Genomic DNA, 24,083 nt, shown 5'->3' with positions numbered 1-24,083 from the left:
GGAACGTTTCTAGTCTAGGTTAGGACATGGACTTAGGGTTTTCTTTTATACTAAAGTATACATCAGTTTAAAAAAATTTATATATAATTATATTATATTTATATTATTAATGATATAATATATAAGTAGGCCGACCTATCTGGCCAAATAGGCTTTTAAAATTGGTTGGGCCTGGCCTTTTTAGTTAAACAAGCCTTTTAAAAAGCCTAAGCCTGACCTTTTTAGTAAACGAGCCAAGCCGGGCCGAGCCTCAAACGAGCCGAGCCATAGGCCCCTAACGAGCCGCCTGGCCTATTTCCACCCCTACTCACTTAACACCTCGTGAGCAACGTTAGTCATTCTGTCAAATTACTAACGGAAAGAGGCTGAGGTGGCTTATACTCGTGACGTGGACGACAAAGTGAGGCACATGAGGAGCATGTGACCTGCAACAGTCATCTTCTTCCCCCTTTTCTCGTATAAAACAGAGTCGCAACATTGAAGGTAGAAAACCTTCTACAACTCGCGTGAAAGGGTAAGGGAAAGAGGAAGAAGCGTCTTCAACCGTTGTAGCTCCTTGGGTTCGAAGGTTACGGGGGATTTAGTGAAGGTTCTTCTGCCTGTTCTAGATCTGGAAGGCGACATGTCTAAGCAATTGAGGATTCTTTGCGATTGCGGAGTTGAAGTTCCCCTTGTAGCATTAGGGACACCATATACACTATCTAATTAAATAAATTTAATTTTTTTGGTCAAAATATTGCGCAATGTGCTTCTTGTGTGTATTATTTAATCTCTTATTCATATTCTACTTTAGACTGTAATTCAAGAGTAACTTTACTCATTTTTTATTCCATTTTATGTTGAAGTTCATCATTAGAGTATTTCTTTTTACCATGACTAACACAATAATAATCAATACTTTAACAAACATGATACTATCATGATGAAAATAAAAATTGTATTTTATTGAACAAACAATATATTATGAGTGCATAAAATATGATGACGATAAAATATAAATAGACATAAATTAGAAGTTGGATAGTAAACAATGCTTTCAAGATATGGCGAGAAAAAATACTCATTTCTTTTCTAATTTTTTGTATAGGTTTTGACATGTTTTTCAATTTTTTTTATTTACAAATCTTAGAATATTCATCTCATTTTATTTCATTTCTAACTTTTAAATAGTCATCCCATTTCTAACTACCGACAAAAAACATTGTTCATTTCTAACTTTTAAATAGTCATTTCTAACTTTTAAATCTTAGACAATTGTTTTGTTTTAGACGTGTATTTTAACTTTTAAATAGCCATTTCTAACCTACCGAATTGTTTATTTTGAGAAACAACATGAGTTTCAAGTTTAGAAATGTAAACAGATCGTGAAAGGGACCATCCATGAGATGTCTGCTATTGATCATTCGCGTAGAGAAATTTGGGTATATCAAACCTAGTAGGGTGCATTATCAACTGTTTACTACCATTGCAGTTGAGAATCTCTATTAAGGCTTTAAAAACTACATCCATTAAGGCTTAATCAACCTATAAAGTTGTAATGGTTCACAATTCCTTGCAGTGAAGATGTCTTCCCCCTTTCTCTGCTAATGCTAATCGAAACAATTGCGAAGAAAATGAAAAAACATAGCATCCAAGAAATTGCAAAGAAAATGAGGATTCAAGAAATCTATTGATGATAACACTAGCAGATGTTAGATGTTAGAGAATGTGCAAATACAAATGAAATGAAGCTAACTATGAAGCAATAGATACTCGAATCCAACGTGACAATGACGAGGAGAAATGAAGAAAAAACAAGCATGAGAACATTTTTAGAAACCTAATAATCAATGTGTATCCATATTCAGATTCGAAAATAAATCCTCGCACAGATTCGGTACAACTAATCAAATTTACAGAAACTATTGCAAGATTGAAGAACACACAAAAACAGAGTTTCAAGAAATCGGAAAGAAACTGAGGATTCACTATGAAATTAACGGCAACACTAGAGAATGTGCAAATACAAATGAAATGAACCTAGTATGAAGCAATGGTACTCGAATCAAACGTGACAACAGCGAAGAAAACCATTACCTCTTGCTTCAGCAGAGAGAGCGAGGACGTTTGAGAAAGAGAAAGCATGTTGAGAGCGAGAGTAGTGGAATGAAGAGTTGAGAGAGAGAGAGAGAGTAGTAGAAGGACGAGTTGAGTACTTGAGTAGCGTTGACAGTGGTCTGTGTCTGGTTCCGGTGCGAGACGAAAGCAGTTATGCAGCCACTTTCTAACAAAATTGTAGTTTCGGACCTCAACGTAATTTTCCAGCTGGTGAAGTTATTTCCCTAATTGCCCTTTATTGTTTGAAAAAGTTTTCTCATACATCACTTAATTTAACTCACTTACTGGTTTTTATTTTACTTAATGTTGCACTACACTTTTAAATTACTTAATTTAATTCACTCATAGGCTAATCAACCCTTTTCTCAAGACATTCTCCAAATGTTAAATACATCCATTACTGCCATATAAGTCACTATTGACCCAATTTAGAAACCTATTTGATTTTGTGTAGAGTTGTCATATGTGGGAGACAAAAAATTAAAAAGTATCACTACTACAAAAAAGGCATTGGGTAGTGGTTAAAATCTAGGGTAGCGGTTCAGCACACGGTGCTATACAAGGCATTGCTAGAGTTGGGCAACGGCTAGTAACCGCTACTAAAAGTAATAGAAGAAAAACGGAAGAGAAGACCAATATTGCAGTTAACTAATACTAGAAGTTTCAGAAAGATCACAAACTTGAGGAAAGCTAAGATGATCATTCACATGTTTCTGATCAAGGAGGGACCAGCTCACCATACCGCCTATATTTTCTCAATAAAGGAGTCCAATTACTCAAGTTTCACCCGTAAATATCATTCTACTAGGAAATTGAATCCATATGCATTAAGTGAATCGATTTCGTAAATTGTATGTTTTAACAGAAAAATGTTTTAGGTTCAAATCCCCCTTCCCGGATGCTGACGTAGCATTTAAGGGTCACATCTTCCATTTTTTAACGTCAGAAAACGGGATATAATTTGTATATACTCTATATTGGCGGGAATACCTTTGGCATGAGAACTCATTCTAGCACAATCAAATGTATCATCTTTCTCTTCTCGACCACCTTTCCTCTTTCGGAAGCCTTAACGTGGAGGTCGTACCTAGAGCACCCAACCATTCAACAAATATCATCCACAATGTTATAAGAAAATCTTTAATTCTTGAAAATGTCTTTGCCATTATAATACAACTCGTGTAGATTAAGATGTTTACCAGACATTAAGACACGTAAGGTGGCTAGGGGCTGTATAAAATGTCTTTGTCCTCCATATCTCACATCTCAACCATTGCAAAAATGAAAACTTTAATATATACATTAAAGCACTTGAAGCAAAACCTCTCATCATTTCTCTTCCTATTTCACATTTCAACCATTGCAAAAATGAAACCTTTAATATATAAACTAAAGGCACACAAAAAACCCCCAAATCATCTTAAACAAAACCTCTCATCCTTTTATAGTATTGTCAGCATTAAAAATGTTATGAAATGCAAGCAAAGCAACTAAACACATACTCATTTTTGCTGAAGAAGTAGGTGAGGTGGAGAAACAAATCTCAAGTTTGCATAGTTAAAAAAGTTAGCATAAATAAAAAAGAATCACACAGAAAAAAATTGAGTCCTCATATAAAGTTTCATTTAAAATAAAAAAGGGGAGAAAGGACACACCTAAGATTGCCTTCTTTGAATGTCCAATAACAGTAGGGAGACCCAGATATTTGTCATGGATAGTCACAACTTTTACACCCATCCTATCTCAGATTGTTTCCGTACTGGTAGGGAGACCCAGACACGTTTTGGCTATTGATCATTCACGTTGAGAAATTTGGGTATATCAAACCTAGTAGGGTGCATTATCAACTGTTTACTACCATTGCAGTTGAGAATCTCTATTAAGGCTTTAAAAACTACATCCATTAAGGCTTAATCAACCTATAAAGTTGTAATGGTTCACAATTCCTTGCAGTGAAGATGTCTTCCCCCTTTCTCTGCTAATGCTAATCGAAACAATTGCGAAGAAAATGAAAAAACATAGCATCCAAGAAATTGCAAAGAAAATGAGGATTCAAGAAATCTATTGATGATAACACTAGCAGATGTTAGATGTTAGAGAATGTGCAAATACAAATGAAATGAAGCTAACTATGAAGCAATAGATACTCGAATCCAACGTGACAATGACGAGGAGAAATGAAGAAAAAACAAGCATGAGAACATTTTTAGAAACCTAATAATCAATGTGTATCCATATTCAGATTCGAAAATAAATCCTCGCACAGATTCAGTACAGCTAATCAAATTTACAGAAACTATTGCAAGATTGAAGAACACGCAAAAACAGAGTTTCAAGAAATTGGAAAGAAACTGAGGATTCACTATGAAATTAACGGCAACACTAGAGAATGTACAAATACAAATGAAATGAACCTAGTATGAAGCAATGGTACTCGAATCAAACGTGACAACAGCGAAGAAAAACGAAGAAAACCATTACCTCTTGCTTCAGCAAAGAGAGCGAGGACGTTTGAGAAAGAGAAAGCATGTTGAGAGCGAGAGTAGTGGAATGAAGAGTTGAGAGAGAGAGTAGTAGAAGGATGAGTTGAGTACTTGAGTAGCGTTGACAGTGGTCTGTGTCGCCAGATGATTCTGAATCTTCCTGGATACAAAAGTATCCACGAAGCCAAGGCACGTAAGGTGGCTAGGGCTGTATAAGATATCTTTGTCTTCCATAACATGTGTCTAGATAAGAAATGACAAAGACATTTTCAAGAATCAAAGATTTTCTGATAAGATTGTGGATGATATTTGTTGAATGGTTGGGTGCTCTAGGTACGACCTCCACGTCAAGGCTTCTGAAAGAGGAAAGGTGGTCGAGAAGAGAAAGATGATATATTTGATTGTGCTAGAATGAGTTCTGATGCCAAAGGTATTCCTGGATATACAAATTATATCCGGTTTTCTAACGTTAGAAAATGGACAATGTGATCGTTAAATGCTACATCAGCATCCGAGAAGGGGGATTTGAACCTAAAACATTTTTCTGTTAAAACATACAATTTACGAAATCAATATTCACATAATGCATATGGATTCAATTTCCTAGTAGAATGATATTTACAAGTGAAACTTGAGTAATTGGACTCCTTTATTGAGAAAATATAGGCGGTATGGTGAGCTGGTATCTCCCTAATCAGAAACATGTGAATGGTCATCTTAGTTTTCCTCAGGTTTTTGATCTTTCTGAAACTTTTAGTATTAGTTAACTGCAATATTGGTCTTCCCTTCTGTTTTTCTTCTATTACTTTTCGTAGCTGTTACTAGCCGCTGCCCAACTCTAGCCACACCTTGTATAGCACCGTCTGCATAACCGCTACCCTAGATTTTAACCATTACCCAACGCCTTTTTTGTAGTAGTGTATGGAGGCTCGCGCAGTGTAGAATCATAAATTCAGAATAAGAATCCTCATTGTCTCACTCCTCAACTGCTTCTTATTTGAGTTTGATATAATAAACCATTTTTTTTCCTTCTAAGAGCTACTTTTTAGTTTTTAAAATAAAAACCTCAAGAAAAATGAAAGTTATGCGTTAGTTTTTATTTTTTAACATAAAGCTATTTTTAATTTAAAAATTATTTACCAATTTGTATATTCATGATAACAAATAGTAGTTGCAACAACATGATGATGGAGTGTGGTCAGGTAGCATGGTGATGAAGGTCGACGCTACCTAATGACGATAATCGTGGAGGCAGTGGAGGTGGTGAAGACGGTGGCATTAGTGGTGGTGAAGACGGTGGCAGCATATCACTCACGTACGTCTCACCTGATCCCTTTTTACAACTTTTTATTATTCCAACCCTGCCCCTCCATTCAATCTGGTACAAGTCTACTACACTTTCTTACTCTTCCCACTTAGTTAAATGTTTATGGAGATAATTAACGTTTATTGCATTAACACTAGCTTATTCACAAGCTAATTTGAGATATTTATTGAAATAAATCTTATTCACGTGTTAATTTAAATAACTTATGCAAATAAGTTCTAAAGAATTTATAAATAAATTATAATCTATTTAATTATATAAGATCATTAAAACACTTGAACAAATTAACACTCATGTTATAAAATAAGCTCAAATAAATTCTTCTAATATGTACTACAATATTTCACTACATTATCATTCACTAACTTATGCTTATTCCTTTCTTGAAACCTAAAATGAAAAATTCACCCATCCTCACTTTTTAATCGTGTCATTATAGCATATGTACCAACTTCTCTTCTTTTAAAATTATTTTTCACACAAAACAGTTACTCACAAATTTTTCCCTAAAATTGATTTTAGCTCTATAAATCAATTATAGAAATATTTAAAAAAACGTTTATAAGTAAACAGAGAAAACTTTATACACACATGAGAAAATTTCTAACTGCACAGTTATGAGTCACACATTCTTTATAGTTAAAATTCATTTGTATCCATCCCACTCCCACCACTAATCTATACCGTAAGGACATTTTTTCCAAATATGTAGTTGAATTACAACAATAAGGAACTATTTTCCCCCAACTAAAGCTCACAATTCCGTAGTACTACTAAAAACCTTGAGCAATTGTGCGTTTGGAAAATCACATCAATTAACCGTTTATGGAGATAATTAACGTTTATCACATCAATTAATGTTTATTGCATTAGTGTTGCCTTATTCACAAGCTAATTTAGACAATTTATGCAAATAAGTTCAAAACAACTTATAGATAAATTATTTACATAAGGCATAGTTAACACTCATAATACTATAAAATAAGTTCAAACAAGTTATTTCAAACGGTACTACATCTAAAAGAATCTATAGCAATATTTCACTACATTATCATTTATTAACTTAAACTCATCCCTTTCTTGAAACATACACAGTATTAAGAGAATTTTCTCGTTTTCAAGGGAATCCAATCGGCTCGATCAATTCAAATTGATCGAAATTTGTGACATTAATCGGTACTTTAATTATAAAACAATTGAGATAGTATGAATTAAAGTACGATCATAATCTGAATGTAAATATTTCAAAAATGAGTTTAATGGATATGCACTGACAGTGTAAAGTAGTTTTACACAGACATCCAATTGAATTCCACCAAATCAAAAAATATCTTATTCTTTTAATTAAAATTAAAGTCAAATGTAATTATCTCTCCTATGTGGCATGCTTTGATTGGATGACTGTGTAAAATTATTTTACACTGTCAGTGCATATCCATTAAACTCTTCAAAAATATAAATTGAGACACTTAATTATAGTGTTTTGTACTCATATATACACTCAATAAATATAAAAATTCTGAAAAATAAAAGAATTAATTGCCAAAATCTTCATTCTTCACATGTGGGTATTCTTCTTGTGTTTTCAAACATGTACCAATGCATAGAACATATTTATAAAAAAATTAAAAATTATAAACAGTACACTTAAATTATTTAAAAATATATTTTTCTATTAGTATTAAGGTGAAAGGATTTTCTTATATCTTCTAATTTGATAATAAAAGGGAAGTAGACTATTTTGTTTTGTAATGTATTTTTAACATCATATTGTATTGTTAAAGTATAGAAATTATATCATTTTCTATTAAATTTTAGATGAAAGTATTTTTCACGCTCGTTCCTTCTTGTGGGACAATATACGTACTAATATTTTTTAATCTCTGCACAAAGAATTTCGTCAAATTATCGTACTAGTATTTAAAACCATGGAACTTATGGAGAATTTCCATGACATAAATCACTTCCAGGACGAAAAATATACATCATTAAGCTAACATTTAAAAGCTCCTAAGAACTTACAAACTATGATGCATCACCAACTAATAAACTTGGAAGAAAAGTGCAAAGTTATATTGATATAATAACACATTTCACTGAAGATTTGTCTTTTAATCAAAATATGAACATGTGCAAAATATTGGATTAAGTTCGTTAAATATAAAATTATGATAATTCTCTTAGCAGAATTCATGTACAAAATATGAACAATTTTAACAGGTTCAAAGTTGACTAACAACTAAGATAAACTACTCACTACAAATAAATTGCTTTCTTTCCAAGCTCGATCTTTTGCTGCCTTCCTTGTGTATGTGCTGCCAAAGGTATTAAACAAAACAACCCTAGAATTATACTCCCTATAACCTAACATGGACCTACATGTAAAATAAAATCAAATAGCAAAAAATAAAAATTAGTTTAATGGGCTAAATTTTGATACAATTACTACATGGAGACGAAACTTACAATCGTTATTGTCAAAACAAACTTTGTAAAACAAAAACATAAAAGAATACTTATGGGTATAATTTTTTATTCTTACTTATGAGTATAATTTGATTAAATAGATTTATATGTTTTTTTTAATTTGTATGTAAAAACTAACATGCCTATATACACATTTATAGAGAGGCTAGGAAACATAAAGACCACCCTTTACATTACTTATAAACGGTGAGTGAATTTGGGCTCTCGTGAAAGGTGATTTACAATAGACTGAAAAATTAATCCAGTTGACAATATATATATAATGAGATTATAACAGTGGAATGCTAATGCAAATAGCATACCAAAGATTAATGATTTGTTTGGCATAAGGAAGAAAAGAAAGAGAAAGGAAACAAAGGAAAAGGAAAGAAAGAAAAAAGAAAGTAAGATGATTCTTAGGCCGTTTGGTATTGGAGAAAAGAGGAAACAAAAGTGGGAGGAAAGAAAGTTGTATATTTGTGAAATAACACAAACATCCTCAAATAAAAATGACAAGTAATAATGAGTTTTTTAACGAATTTAAAAAAAAATATTTTAAATTATTATGTCGAACATGTTAATACTTTTTTACTGCACTTAGAAAATATATAATGGGGATATGCTGAATAAAACAACACTAATAAAATTACATCTAACTTAGCAACATCGTTATTTGTAGTTTTTCCAATACAATTAATTATTTATTTTGTGAGAGAAGTAAGAGGATAAATGTGTCATTATGTTGAAATATGGTCCTTTCCTCCGTTTTCTTCCCAGTTGTGGAAGGAAACCTGCACTGCGGGTCCCACTGTCCTAATTTTTCTTTCCTCTCTCTAATATGTCATTCCAAACGATGGAAGGAAAATTTATTAGGTCCTTTTCTTTCCTATGCTGGATCATTCCTTCGTTCCAAACATCCCCTAAGTTTTAATCTTTAAATCCATCTTTCCAAAGTCCCTTCCCTCTATCCAAAATAGCTACAATTATCTGATACAAACAGAAACATAGCATAAAAATAATAAAACCTATAAGGCTATATTCAAGTGAGAAGCTTAAACTACATTAAAAAAAATTCCTCTTCTAATAACGGACAACTCCAAATTGTTGAAGAAAATACTCCCCCTCTAGATTCTCTAAACTCTACATTAACATCTCCATTTTCTACCTCTGTAAAAACTCTCAAGCTTATTCCTCAACTTTTCCAGGACAACATTTTTCTCCTCAAACTTGAAAGAAACCAACAATAACAGTCCTCACAAATTTTCTTTTTCAGTAGAGTAAGACTTACAACACCAAACTTTGTTTGCTATAATCAATAAATATTGGGTTAAGTATCAGTTTGGTCCTTGTCTTTGTCTTGCCGTCTAAGGTAAGTCTCTCCCTGAAAAATTTATTACATTTGGTCCTCGTCTTTGAAAAACTTTTGGAGCGTATCCTCGCCAGAGGGCGGGGCTAAGGCGAGTGCTTAAGTGGCACGCTTACTAGACTTATTGAGGTGACGTGTAAAAAAACTTAAAAAATTAAAAAAATATTACAGGTCGGATTTTAATACGTAATTAACCTATTCTTAATTATAACCCTAACTTAATTAAACAAAATTAATTTTCCCCAAAACTTAACTCAATTCACACCAATTAACCCAAATTCCCAATCTCCAATTCAATATGAACAATTAGGGTTCCAACTTCAACAATCATTCCCTTTTCAGCTCAATCAAGCTCAGGTAGAGAAAGATTAGAAGGATTTGACACATTTCAAGAATAGAAATTGAATCGGGATTCTTCAGAACATAAAATCTCGATTGAATTGAACGTGAATGGAAAACGGAGCTTTAGGGTATGTGGATTGAGATCAGAGATAGTGATTTCTCTATAACCTCGTACGCGTATCCACCTGAAACGACATTGTTGTAGTTCGTTGGGAAGCTGCCGGAGATCTTGACCGACATTGTCTCCACTTCGTCGTCGTAGTCGATTTGCGCGTTGGCGGAGATCTTGATCGGCTCAGGAGCGGGGATCTGAATGCCGTAGGCGGCGATGAGTGGCTCCGAGGGGAGAAGCGCAATGTCCGGCGGGGAGTTGTTATGGTTGTGGAGCTTGAAAGTTGCAACGATGGTACTGAGGATGATGAAGTTGAGAAGGAGGAAGAACGTAAGGACGCGTGAACAATTTTCACAGAGAGGAAACCCATTTTTTTTTCTCTTCTGGATTTTGTGTTTGGAACCAGTTCTCCAGTGAGACTTGAGTGCTAGGAGCTTTTAAGAAGGAGATAAGAGGCTCCTTAAATAATATTAGTGTATGTAGTGCTGGGTTCATTAATGTGTGGTGAGACACCTGCAACAACAACAAGAGGAGGAAGAAGAATAAGAGGGGAAGAAGAAGAGTCAGATATGAACCCTAATTTGGGTTAATTAGGGGTGAATTGGGATAAGTTTTGGGGGGATTTAATTTAGTTGATCATATTAGGAATAGGTTAATTTGGTTTAAAAATCTGACTTGTAATTTGTTTTTATTTTTTATTTTTTTAATTCCACGTCACCTTAATAAGTCTAGTCAGCGTGCCACTTAAGCACTTGTCGGAGCTCCGTCCTCCGGCGAGGATCTGCTCCAAAAGTTTTTTAAAGACGAGGGGTCTAAATGCAATAAATTTTTCAGGGGGGCAACTTACCTTAGACGACAAGACAAAGACATGGATCAATCTGATACTTAACCTATAAATATTTGTGTGTGTGCGCGCCATGACCCTAATATTTTGGCAGTGTTGTTTTCTAACCGTATCCATCAGTTTGAGTACAAATACAACACAGTCGCCAGCCTCTCAATTTCTTTACTCGTCCTACCCATTCAATCAACTTCTTCCTCATACCCTTTTTTGGTTAAAAAAAAACATAAATGGAGTACCATGAAGAAAGCAAATAAAGGAAGAGGAGTCATTTACTGCGGAGTTAAGATAAGAAGGGATTCTGTTTCAGGAAACAATGTGATGCCCTTCTTTTGAATGTCCTCTTGCATCAGTCCACTATCCCCAATTCATCCAACAAAAAAGCTATGACAGGATCACAAAAACAGCAGTTTCACTTTCACCCCTATACATTTGCAATATTTGTAAAATCTCCGGTCAAGAGAAAGCAAAGTCGAGACAAAATGGAACATTACACAATAAAAGAACATATAAGAATCACAGAAAGGGCAAAATAAAATAGGTCCCTTGATTTAAGGGGCAAATTCTCTTATAATAACTGGTAGCTCCCTTGATTTTTATCGTTGTTCTTTTCCAATGGCTTGGAAACAAATTCAGATGAACAAGTACCCATCACAAAAAAAATTGAGTCACTTTAATCCTAGTAGGCTAGTATAGATAGTGAATGAAATAAAATTCAAAGGAATCAAGAAATAATCAGCGGCTAGGTTTCAGATCTGACATGTTTGGAATTAAATTGACACTATGCTTAATTGGATCTATGGTGACTTTTAATTTCAAGATCTTTGAATAATCAAGTTTCAAAAAACAAACTTTGAATAATCCATGTGTCACATTTTATAGAATAATGTTTACAAAACAAGTGTTTCAAAGTGGATATGGGATTTGGATCATCTCATGTGTGTGTTTCACATGACATGACATGGTCATGTGATAGGATCATCACCATTCATTTAAGTTTGAAGAAATCCAACGGTGATGGAAGGAAGTCATCATTTTATACTTTCATCTTCCCAAAAAATGCAATAACTACTTTCCTATTTCTTCGCACAGTTCAATTTTTACTGCTTCATGTTTTCCCAATTATCTTCTTTGATTGAATTGCTTTTCTTATGCATTTTTTCTACATCCCACAAAAATCATTAAACCTCGATTTGAAAATAATAATTAGAGGTAACCTTTGATAAAATTATGAGGGTGCTTTTGATAACATTAATTTCCACAGTAGCAACCATTTTTCAGGTTCCTTGCCACCCTTCCCTTAAACAATCGCAGCACATACAGTGAGTGAAGAAGAAATAGAGTCTCTATTCTATCAAGAAAAACACTTTCGCATTAAACAGAACCAAGATGAGGGAAAATAGGGTAAAATTTTGTGAGAACGTGAAAATTGAAAATAAAATTGAAGTCATGATCCACTTGGATTTCATTAAAATTAATGAATTGATATGATCTTACTACATGACATGGTCATGTGAAACAAACACAGGAGGGGATCCAAATCTATCCAAGTTAAACAATTCAAACAAAACACTTTGTTCAAAGCAAACATTATATATAAATGATGCTATGAGTAAGGTAATGCAGTTTTATATTTTTAAAATATTGTATAAACACAAGTTTATAAACCAACCTACTATATTAAACTAACTAACCAAGCTATTATCATAAGAAAGTGAGCAACCTAAAATAGGATTACGATAAGAGATTAATAGATGATGCTATGAATGAGTTCCACCCAACTCATGGCATGAATTGTAGAAAAACTCACTCACGCTTAAAAATTATTTTAAAACAACTGACTTAACACATGTGCTTGAGTTTGGTAAAGGGACATTCTACTAAAAAGCCATATCACAAAAACAGTAATAACTTAATCTAATTTTGCCGAGTTGTTGTTAAAACAGAAGAAATCTCAATTCACAAATTTATAATCGTTTGATACACGAACTAATATCAGATTTTCTATTGAACACTTCACTCTTGCTATGAAACACCACTCTCCACATTCATAAAGACCATAGAACCTCAAGCAACAAAAGTAATAGTTAATTCTGGGAACAGTGGAATCTAGTTTTGACTTAATTCACTTTTAGCCATGCAAGAATAATAAACATATTGTTTCTGAAAATCTTTTTGGGCAGCACAAGTCAGCTTGAAGTCAAACCTTTCCTAGAAATTCATTTATATGATGATCATAAACCTTGCTGCAAACAACATAATGATCACAAAAACACAAATGCCAGAATCATGGAATTGGCGAGATCATTTGCAGAATGTAACTGAAAATAACTGATAGGAGTACAAAGAGGTACACCAACATACATGCCGAAACATCAAGTCTAAAAGCACATTAAAATGACAATGGATCATACTTAAAATTCTCCACAGAAGAGAATTCCACAACCAAAGACTATAAAACCTATATAATATTTTGTATTCCACTTTCAGATTTCCAATGGAAATTAGTAATCATTTGACAAGCATGCTCTGCTGAGCCTGGTTTTCCTGCTGCTGCTGATAATTCAAAGGCCTCCTGAAAAGCATTATGTGAGGCTCAGGACGATGAATTGCATAGTGAACCCAGCCACGGCTCTGCTGAACCCCAATTGCACGCCACTCATTCTGTAAGATTTAAACCAGAAGAATGTACTTAGTGAAACAGCACCCAAAATATTAACAAACAACACCTTCGCTGAAAACACTTGCTTAAGAAGAATAAGAAATCCAGAAAATCATTTACGCTTCAACTAGATAAAAGAATATCAAATCAAATACAACAGGATTATCAAATACATAAACCTAGTCCTGAATTGATAATTATGATGATGATGATGATAAAAGCAGAACCTTCACAACCCAAACTTCAGTGGGTGAACCAAAATCATAGACATAACATCTTAGGTTAAACAATATTCAGTTTTCAATTACCATCGACGTGATTATGCGAGTTATTTTTTAAATTCTAAGTTATTTATGTTTTAATCTTTTTATTTAAAATTTGTTCTCAATATGTGTTGTCCTCTTTTCCCACTATTTTCTCTTTAATTGTTTGTGTTTCTCCCCCAATTTCGTTTCTCTCTCTTTTCTCTCATTTGACATTTTAAATTTCCAGTTTCTCTATATTTTTTCTTCTTTCCCCACTAATTGTCCTTCTCTCTCTCGTCCCCAATTTGTTGTTCTCTCTCTGATCATCTCTTCTTTCAAATTTCTCTTTTCCTTTTTTTTATGATAATTTCTTATTTCTTGAATGATTATTAAAACATTTCATTTTCTTAAATATTTGAAAATCAATCAAATCAAATATTGTAATTTTTCCGCATTCATCAAATAATAATTGCTCTAATTCCCCAAAATAATTAACCATATTTATAATTTATTTAAATCGTGATTGATGAAATAAATTTAGTAAGAAATAATCTAGGTAAATATTAGATAATTAGACAAATCTTTAAAAATTTGGTTTCAAAATTTGTTTTGAAATCATGGAACTCGTGTCAACCGAAGAGAAGCTATCTAATTCTTTTCTAATATATATTTATATATAGGGGAGGAGGTGACTGATGTAGTATCTTAGATAATTAGGAAAAATATTTTAAAGTTTTAATGAATTATAATATCAGTACTACATATTAAACCACTTAGAAACATAATCTTCATTCACAAGAATGTACTAACATCCATAGGAAGCTGGGATGGTCCCATGAAATCGACCACACACGTCAAAAAGCTCAACTTCTAAAATATGTTTCAAAGGAATCTCATTCTTCCTAGAGATGTTTCTAGTTCTTTGGCACCTATCACATCTCTCAACAAATTGCCTACAATCCTTATATAGTGAAGGTCAATGATGAGAGTTATAATAAGTGAAAATTGAAGGTGATTATTTTGAAATGTTGTTTTTACATCCATCTTGTATGGATCAAGATCAAAGTATATTATTACTGTCGTGATTATCCTAAGATTCAAAAACCAAGAGAAAATATATTTGAAGCCAATCCCTTCCCTCAGTATTTTCATTTATATATGACTGCACTACCACTTGCATCCTGTTTGGTTGGAAATACCCATTTTGAGAGATTTAATTAACAATCAATACAGGATCGATTAACAATTCTATCACAGAATTGTTGAAGAGAAATAAAAAAATCATAGCTTCTTATATTTTGGATCGTGCTTTTGCAATTAGCTCTCTTCTGAGAATTTTTCCAGAAGCTGTCTTAGGAACACTGCTGATGAATGTCACCCTCCGCAATTTTTTGTAAGGTGCTACCTGAAGAAAAGTATCAAAATGAATAACAAATGACAATGGCACACAAAATAACAATTCATATGTGGCTAGCTAATTGAGATCAAGCTTTTATAGATTTTATCATGTACCTGATTAGCAATAAACTTTTTAACTTCTTCCTCTTTCAATGAGTTGTTGGGCGAACGAACAACGTAGGCAATTGGAACCTCACCGGCCTCATCATCTGGATATCTAAAGAAACAAAGAAACTCAACTATGAATTCCCAAAAAATATGGATATCCAAATCTATTTTAAATTAAACTTCTTGGTTGCATAAAGGTATCAATAATAACGGTCAGCAGTCATGAGATTAATCTTCTCGAAACTCTAAAATCACATTAAATATGTATACTTGTTTCAACAATTATTCTTCTTACCAGAAATCGAACTCTCTGAACTATATCCTTAAGAAAATCAACTACACATCTATCAGTTGGCTAGAAGTTGTTGGTATTTTGAAATGAAACTACAGATCATATGTGTGATGATACTTACGGGACAACAACAGCATCTAGTATTTCAGGGTGAGAAACGAGAAGCCCTTCAAGTTCTGCTGGTGCAACCTAGTTATGAGACAAAGAGCACATAAAGTAAACTCTTGATCACAGTCAACCAAATAGAGTTAATAGGGTATCACATATGCATTATTACTATTGAAACATTATGATTGACAAATAATTTTTGGGACATGGGACATTTGTACTCCCCTCTGTTTCTATTTATAAGTCACAAATAACTAATTATCTTAGATTAAGAAAAGTAGTTAGTAACAATAAATTTGTAAAAGAAATGATTAGCTTTCCTAGACTACTCTTATTTACTTTCCTATGATTTTCTCTCTCCAAGTTAATATTCAAAAAGTTCATAATCTCTTTCATATTAAATATGAGGGTGAATTTGGAAAAAATTATTTAATGCTTCCTAGATATTAGAAAGTGACATATATTTAAGAACAAATTTTTTTCAAAAAATGTGACTTATATTAAGGAACAGAGGTATTAAGGAACAGAGGGAGTACATGACATTTCTAATGACCAAGTAAATATGACACTAATTAATTAAGGTTAAGACCTCATATATATGAATATTTACTGTTGACATATTACAATATTACATACTCCTACATACCTGAAGACCTTTATACTTGATCAATTCTTTAATACGGTCCACAATATATAGTTGACCATCCTCATCAAAATATCCAAGATCTCCTGAATGTAACCATCCATTATTATCTATAGTCAATCTTGTGGCTTCTGGATTGTTATGATAACCTGAAATTTGTCCTAGTCACAGTGAATTTTATGTAGGAAAAAAAAGACTACATATACAAATTAATGCCAACTTCATATAAAGTCAAACATGTTGCCGCTTGTCTCTCAAAACATTGGATGAAAACAAGAAGATTCTGATTTACAATCCTAATCAGAAAGTCACATGGGTAAAAACTTCAAGATTTTCACTGTCCACCATAATTTTGACACTTTACCTTGCATCATGTTAGGACCTCGTACCCATATTTCCCCCATCTGTCTAGGAGGGAGTGACCTTTGTGTCTCCACACTCACTATTTGAGCTTCAATTCCTGCAGCCAGCAATCCAGTTGAGCCACTATGACGAACCCCTTCTCTTGGATTCTCCATAGAAATAATGCCACTAGTTTCTGTCATACCATAGCCCTGAGACCACATCAAAATATGTCAAAAAGTAATTAATGCAGCACAAACTTATTAAAAAGATCAAAGTCAATCTCTGATTTAATTCTTATAAATATGATGGGAGGCAGAAAATCATTAAAAAGTTCACTAATATCTCATTAGCTCATGCACAAATTAAAACTACTAAATACCTGATAAACAGTAACATGAGGAAATCGAATGGCACACTCCTGCATCAACTCTTTCCCAAGAGGAGCAGCACCAGAACCAACATACTTCAACGATGAAAGATCATAGTTACCAACCACACTCTGTTTCAGTTTCACCAGAGCAAGCACGATAGGAGGAACAAGCCACATATCAGTCACCTTGTACTTCTCAACAGCCCTTAGAAGCGCCTCAATCTCAAACCTTCCCATTGACACCACCGCATTCCCCCGCCGGAGCGACGCGTACGAGACGAGTGCGATCCCGAACAAGTGAAACATTGGCAGAACGCAGAGGAACACGCCCTCTGACTCACCTGCCAAATCATCGTCCATTCCTACCATTAGCGACACCGCGATGAAGTTTCCATGTGTTAGTAGCACGCCTTTGCTCACCCCTGTAGTCCCAGAAGAGTATAGAATTGTCGCAGTATCGCTCTGCTTCACGTTGTTTTGTGGCAACTCTTTAGCTGGCTCTGCCATTTCCATTAACGCATTGAAGCTTAAGGTCTTTGAACTCGTGGCAATGGTGGCATCATCTGAACCGATGATCACTAGCAATAACAAAATATATATAGATTAATGGATATGCACGGTTTAGAAAAGGTTTACACTATAATAAAAAAATAGTTTTACACTAGTGCATTCACTCATACTATGATCATGGTTACATTTCATTTTTATTTTTATGATAGCTTGTTTGTTTGTTTGATAGCTTGTTTGTTTGTTTGGTGTTGTATCTATATATATACATGCAAAACGCTACCTGTGGGGAGTTTGAAGTTGAAGCCTTTCACTTTGTCCCATAATTCACGGACAGTGATGACAAGCTTGGGGTTAGAATCCTTGATTTGTCTGGAGAGTTCAGCAATAGTGTAGAGGGGGTTAGCGGTGGAGGCGACGGCGCCAATGGCCGTGGCAGCAAGGAAGCAGATGGGGAAGTAGATGTTGTTAGGGGCGAAGAGGAGGACGACATCGTTTTTAGCGAGACCGAGTCGGAGGAAACTACCGGCAAGCCTGGCAACTATGGATTTGAGTTGGGAGAAGGTGATGGTTTTGGCGGAATCAGCATCAATGAGAGCGGGTTTGTTAGGGAAAGAGGTGACATTGTTGAAGAGGAATGAGACTAGTGAGAGATTTTGGTCCTTTGGTAGCAACAGAGAAGGCCTTAGTGACCTATATATTCCGTCACTACCATACCCTGCACTCTGCATTGAGCTAGGTTGAAAGAAGATAATATATATTGAACTATTGTGGATATGATTATATGAAGATGAAATATAACAAGAGAAAAATATAGGGTGTTATATATGTATATGGTGAATTGACATAGTGAAGGGTGGTGTTGTTTTTTGTTGACACCAAAGTCTCCAAGATTGAGACACTGGACAGGACGATCGATGAGCACAAGACTTGTTGAATTGGATTAATTACTTGCAACTGGACAATGCCGTAATGCTTTCACGAGGTACTGATCAGACAAAAAGAATGATGTTAAACTGGTGGTACTTTTTTCATATCTTTTTCCCACTCCTAGCTTATGCACATTTTCTATCTCCCTATTTTCTTCATATTAAATGTTCCCATGACATCTTTATCTTCGCTTAGATGACAATCAGAGTAAGTGGACGGAGATGGCAAAGTTGTCGAGGATTATTAAACTGAGATAAGAAGGTTTATATCGCTTTAGTTTTCCCTTAGAATAATGGACGCATGCACTAGCCGGCTCTAGGCATAGACAGTGTCAAAGATCATGTTCTGTCTTGTAGTTAATGCATCAAAGATGTTTGATCAATCTGCTCTTGCCTGTCTATCTTCCCTAACAGTTTGTAGAGGAAATGTTGGACTATGCAATTGCAGATTGGAGTTTCTGATCACATATAATTTGTCACATGTATTAATTGCATTTTGCTTGCATCAAACTGTCATAGTCAATTACTTCTAAGTGATTTTGTTAGGCTTAGCTTTTATAAACATGTGCTATAGCTCTCAACTTTGAACAGACACTTCCGAATATAGTTCACTTCCAGGTACCTAAGACAGACAATGCAGTAGCGATGCAATTATGCTAAATTTCAAGGGAGGTTAGAATGTTCCAATAAAATAATTGTGGTTATTGTCTTGTTAAATAATATAGGGGGAGACAATGCAAAACCTCAAAGGAGGTAAGTGCAATTCACCCAAAACTTATGGTAAACTAAACAATTCCAATCATACCATTACCATGAATTATTAAAATGGCAAAAAATAGTAGGAATTCACTTGTACTTGGTGTTATTCACAGCATTCAGTTGCAAACCAGTGCTACTGGAATCTGGTGAGCTTCTTACTGGTTTTAATTGTAAACTTGATTGACTACCCGTTTGAATTAGAGCTTATTCAAGCTTACTTTTATAAACTACTTAAATCATCTTATGAATAAACATGTATACCTATCTACAACCTATTTTAAGCTTAATTCAATAAGCTTATCAAATTAGCTTATGAACTAGATGTGTTTGGGAAAACTATTTATAAGTTATTTTAAGAAAATTATTGAAATAAATTGAAAATAAGTTATAAATAAGAATAAGTTTTTTTTCTTAAGCTATTTGAAAATAAGATTTGCTTATGAAAATAAGTTCAAAACACCTTGTAAGAAGGTCGTAAGCTGTTTATATAAGCTCTCTCAACACTTGTATAAGTGCTTATGCGATAAGCTCTTATTAGCATAAGTATTTAATTAAGTTGTTTACCCAAACACATATTGCTTAATCCTACATCATGCACTCCAAACTTGCATTCTATCAAAGAAATTGACCAAAACAATTTTAATATCTTATATTTTGGATTTTGCTTTAGCAATAAGCTCTCTTCTGAGAAGTTTTCCTGAAGCTGTCTTTGGAACACTGCTGATGAATGTCACCCTTCTCAATTTTTTGAAAGGTGCAACCTGAAAATAGAATTATAAAAAGGATTAACTTCCAAATGCACATAGAGAAATCATTCAAATGTGATCAACTTGGCAACCTGTGAATATACAGATCAAATGGTTTCCCTGCTTAATTTGAGGACTATACAACCCAGTGTCTAGTACTGAGTACACAGTAAATTTTGGTGTTTATGCTCATTTACAAAACGAGTATTTGTAGGCTCAAACATAGAGAACCAAAGCAAAAGAGGAATAATTTTCTTTAAAAGCAGCACATTTTGGTTTGTTTAAAAGAGCATATCACAACTATAGTTTCAGTCTACTTAAGTTATATCTTAAGGAGAACTTTTTTCTATGTTTTATGAGTGCAAGTCAGAGATCACATCACTCTCATTCTTATCTTGTTCTCACCTGACTAGCAATAAATTCCTGAATTTGTTTCTCAGTCAGTGAACTATTGGGTGAACGAACAACATAGGCAATTGGAACTTCACCAGCCTCATCATCCGGATATCTACATAAAGGAAAGAAAAAATAAACTCAATAATGAATTTCAATAATAGATAATTAACAAAATATTTATCAAATTAAACTACAGATCATGCATGTGATACGTACGGGACGACAGCAGCATCTAGTATTTCAGGATGAGAAACTAGAAGCCCTTCAAGTTCTGCTGGTGCAACCTAGTTTGAACCATGAGACAAGGAGCACATGATGAAATAAGATGAAACTCCTGAACATAAATGCTGATTTTCACTTAAACAATTAACCAGAAGGGTTGTACCAATAAACAAATAATTACCCTAACACAGTATCACATGCATTCTTAATTTCTTATGGATTGACTCATTAACAATTTGGGACATGCATGGAACATTTGTTCAATGCACACTAAGCTAGAAGCTTCTAATTTGTGAGTAACTTCCAGATTTTAGAATTGATTCTCAAGAAAGAGAAGCTGATGCTAACATTCTATAACATCGCATTATCTTCTGATGTAATGCAAACCATAGAAATATACTTTTATTGTTGACATCATTTAGATTACATACCTGAAAACCTTTATACTTGATTAGTTCTTTGATACGGTCAACAACATAGAGCTGTCCATCCTCATCAAAATATCCAACATCTCCTGTATGTACCCATCCCTTTTTATCCAAAGTCAATTTTGTGGCTTCTGGATTGTTATGATAACCTGAAAAGTTGTGTAACGGTTGCACTAAGTTTTCATCTAGGAAAAGCCTAATACAAATTAATGCCATATCCGTGTAAAGTAACACATGTAAACCCCCCAAAAAGATTCAATATAATTATAAAAGTATTTAAAAGCATCAAGAAGGAAGGCTAAAAGTGTGAAAGAAGATGTTCCAGTCTAATTATATATTAGTTCCAAGAGGAGCAGAGGCATTAGCAGAGAAATCATAGATATACTTAGAGGGAATCAGACAGTTTATGCTGCATTGATCTTTTTATATGTTTGTACAATTGTACTTTCAACAGTAAGCATAGAACTTTTTTTCTTATGAAATCACATACTAAACATTAGAGATAGAAATTTTATGCATAAGCTAAAATATAACATGGAATGACACTCTACCTTTCATCATGTTAGGACCCCGTACCCATAATTCTCCTGACTGTCTTGGAGGGAGCGGCTTCTGTGTCTCCACACTCACTATCTGAGCTTCTACTCCAGAAGCCAGCATTCCAGTTGAGCCAGTATGACGAGTCCCTACTCTTGGATTCTCCAGAGATGCAACTCCACAAGTTTCTGTCATACCATAGCCCTAAGAAGAGCACAAGGAAGAGAGAAATGTAATTGGAAGAGAAAGGTAAAGAAATGCAAGTGACATACAAAAAGTAATCATATTCTTAGACATCCAAATAGTAAATTTGTCGGCTCGTGAGGGGGGGACAAGGAGATCTCCACACATTGGGTTAAGAGCAAACCAACTGATAGAACTGGGTGTATGAGAGTTCATCAACACTTTCTTTTTCATCGAATGTTGACTTCTAACTCACATTTGAATTCCGAACATTCTCAGTCTCAAGTCACCACAACATTACCACTATGGAAGCTATCTAGGGCCGCACCATCGGAGATCTCCACTCATTAGGCTTAAAAGCAAATCTCTAGCTCAATACTCACTTTTTCATCTCTTTTACTCACACTGATTCTCAACAACTTTCACCTCTCATCTACCTCATTTTTTTCCTTTATCTATCATACTATTACATTACATTATTTATAGACCAGTCTCGCCATGTTAGGGCGATTCGACCTCTCCTATCCCCACGACCTTGGCGGGTCGGGACCTAATGCTAAAGAAATCACCATTGAAGGGCCAAAAGAAGGTGATGAAGTACCTGACAAACAGAAACATGAGGTAACTTCCTAGCACACTCCTCCATCAACTCTTTCCCAAGAGGAGCAGCACCTGACCCAATATACTTCAACGACGAAAGATCATACTTCCCAACCACACTCTGTTTCGCCAGAGCAAGCACCATCGGAGGAACCACCCAGAGATTCGTCACCTTATGCTTCTCCACCGCCCTCAGCAACGCCTCAAACTCAAACCTCCCCATCGACACCACCGCACTCCCCCGCCGGAGCGCCGCATAAGTTATGATAGCAAGCCCAAACACATGAAACATCGGCAAAACGCAGAGAAACACGCCTGGAACCTCCCCCTCCGTGTCATCATCCATCGCCACCATCAACGACGACGCGATGAAGTTCCCGTGTGTCAGCACCACGCCCTTGCTCACCCCCGTCGTCCCGGAGGAATACAGAAGCGCCGCCGTGTCCCCCTGTTTCACGCCAACCTCCGGCTGCTCAGTAACCGTCCCTGCAAGCTCCATCACCGCGCGCAAACTCGTGGTCTTCGAGCTCGTGGCGGCGTTGGAACCGATTATCACGGTGGGGAGTTTGAACTCGAAGGCTTTCACCTTGTCCCATAACTCCGGGACAGTGATGACGAGCTTCGGGTTGGAGTCTTTGATTTGGCGGGAGATTTCGGGGACGGTGTAGACGGGGTTGGCGGTGGAGACGACGGCGCCGATGGCGGTGGCGGCGAGGAAGCAGATGGGGAAGTAGATGGTGTTGGGAGCGAGGAGGAGGACGGCGTCGGTTTTGGTGAGTCCGAGGCGGAGGAAACCGGTGGCGAGCTTTGCTACTACAGATTTGAGCTGCGAGAAGGTGAGCGTTTCGGAGGAATCGGCATCGATGAGAGCAGGTTTGTTGGAGAAGGAGGAGACGCTGTTGAAGAGGAAGGTGACGAGTGAGAGATTTTGGTCTTTTGGAAGAACCAGACGAGGTCTTAGTGACCTGTATATTCCGTCGCTACCGTACCCTGATCTCTGCATTGATAATGACCTAAGGCAAGGTGGAAATGATTTGATGATGATGATAAGTTGTTTATTGCATGTTTAAGATGAAATTATCTTCATCAAGAAAGGTGTTTGTTTGATTTGGTCTTGGTGTGTGAATGGGTGATTGAGGATTGTTCATTTTGGGAGGAGGACGATGACTCAAGAGACTTTGTGTTGATGGTGAATATTACGTGCATGAATTGGTCATGATCACAGAACAGATAAAATATATGATGAAGAAGGTGGACATGTGGATATAGATTGACTTTTGGATAGCTTTCTATTCAGATGGAGAGGAATGATGCAAAAGGGTACATCTAAAATGGGGTGGTTCGCTTTCAAATTTCAATCATAAGGAAAACTTGACTGATCTTAGGCCATTTTTTACTACAAACATGGGAGTTGAAAAAAAAAAGGAAAAGTACATTTTTTAGAGTCTAATGGCAGTCTGAGATAGCAAGGTGTTTTTGTCTTTCTTTTTTAGTCTTTTTTTATTTCTGCAATTTGTTTTGTGGCGGTAAAAACCACCAAATGCATATGTCTAATGTTACCAATGTAAGGG

At 35.0% G+C, this 24,083-nt stretch overlaps 2 protein-coding genes across 2 annotated transcripts; both read right to left on the bottom strand.

The window, feature by feature from the left end:
• Positions 1-14,936: 14,936 nt before the first annotated feature.
• LOC130747237 (4-coumarate--CoA ligase-like 7) lies at positions 14,937-19,760 on the bottom strand. The gene is made up of 7 exons (XM_057600107.1): positions 17,996-19,760; positions 17,215-17,783; positions 16,855-17,044; positions 16,494-16,639; positions 15,861-15,928; positions 15,454-15,556; positions 14,937-15,346 (listed from the first exon to the last, which is right to left on the bottom strand). Exons 1-7 carry the CDS (start codon positions 18,441-18,443, stop codon positions 15,233-15,235), a joined length of 1,638 nt encoding a protein of 545 aa, XP_057456090.1. The 5' UTR covers positions 18,444-19,760; the 3' UTR covers positions 14,937-15,232.
• A 144-nt stretch (positions 19,761-19,904) lies between these two features.
• LOC130747240 (probable CoA ligase CCL7) lies at positions 19,905-23,803 on the bottom strand. The gene is made up of 6 exons (XM_057600108.1): positions 22,514-23,803; positions 21,744-21,933; positions 21,196-21,341; positions 20,759-20,826; positions 20,552-20,654; positions 19,905-20,161 (listed from the first exon to the last, which is right to left on the bottom strand). The coding sequence occupies exons 1-6, from the start codon at positions 23,513-23,515 to the stop codon at positions 20,048-20,050; spliced, it is 1,623 nt and encodes a 540-aa protein (XP_057456091.1). The 5' UTR covers positions 23,516-23,803; the 3' UTR covers positions 19,905-20,047.
• Positions 23,804-24,083: the final 280 nt, after the last annotated feature.

The sequence above is a fragment of the Lotus japonicus genome, chromosome 3, assembly GCF_012489685.1.
Source record: "Lotus japonicus ecotype B-129 chromosome 3, LjGifu_v1.2".
NCBI lineage: Eukaryota > Viridiplantae > Streptophyta > Magnoliopsida > Fabales > Fabaceae > Lotus > Lotus japonicus.
Note: the sequence above shows the minus strand (reverse complement) of the source record. Positions and strands in the feature narration are given on the sequence as shown.

Coding starts and splice junctions, on each gene's coding strand:
- LOC130747237 (XM_057600107.1), bottom strand. CDS start 18,443: ATGCAGAGTGCAGGGTATGGTAGTGACGGAATATATAGGTCACTAAGG. Junction 17,045..17,214: donor CTCATGTTACTGTTTATCAG/GTATTTAGTAGT, acceptor ATGTGGTCTCAG/GGCTATGGTATGACAGAAAC. Junction 16,640..16,854: donor AGGTCCTAACATGATGCAAG/GTAAAGTGTCAA, acceptor GACAAATTTCAG/GTTATCATAACAATCCAGAA.
- LOC130747240 (XM_057600108.1), bottom strand. CDS start 23,515: ATGCAGAGATCAGGGTACGGTAGCGACGGAATATACAGGTCACTAAGA. Junction 21,934..22,513: donor CTCATGTTTCTGTTTGTCAG/GTACTTCATCAC, acceptor TGCTCTTCTTAG/GGCTATGGTATGACAGAAAC. Junction 21,342..21,743: donor GGGTCCTAACATGATGAAAG/GTAGAGTGTCAT, acceptor ACAACTTTTCAG/GTTATCATAACAATCCAGAA.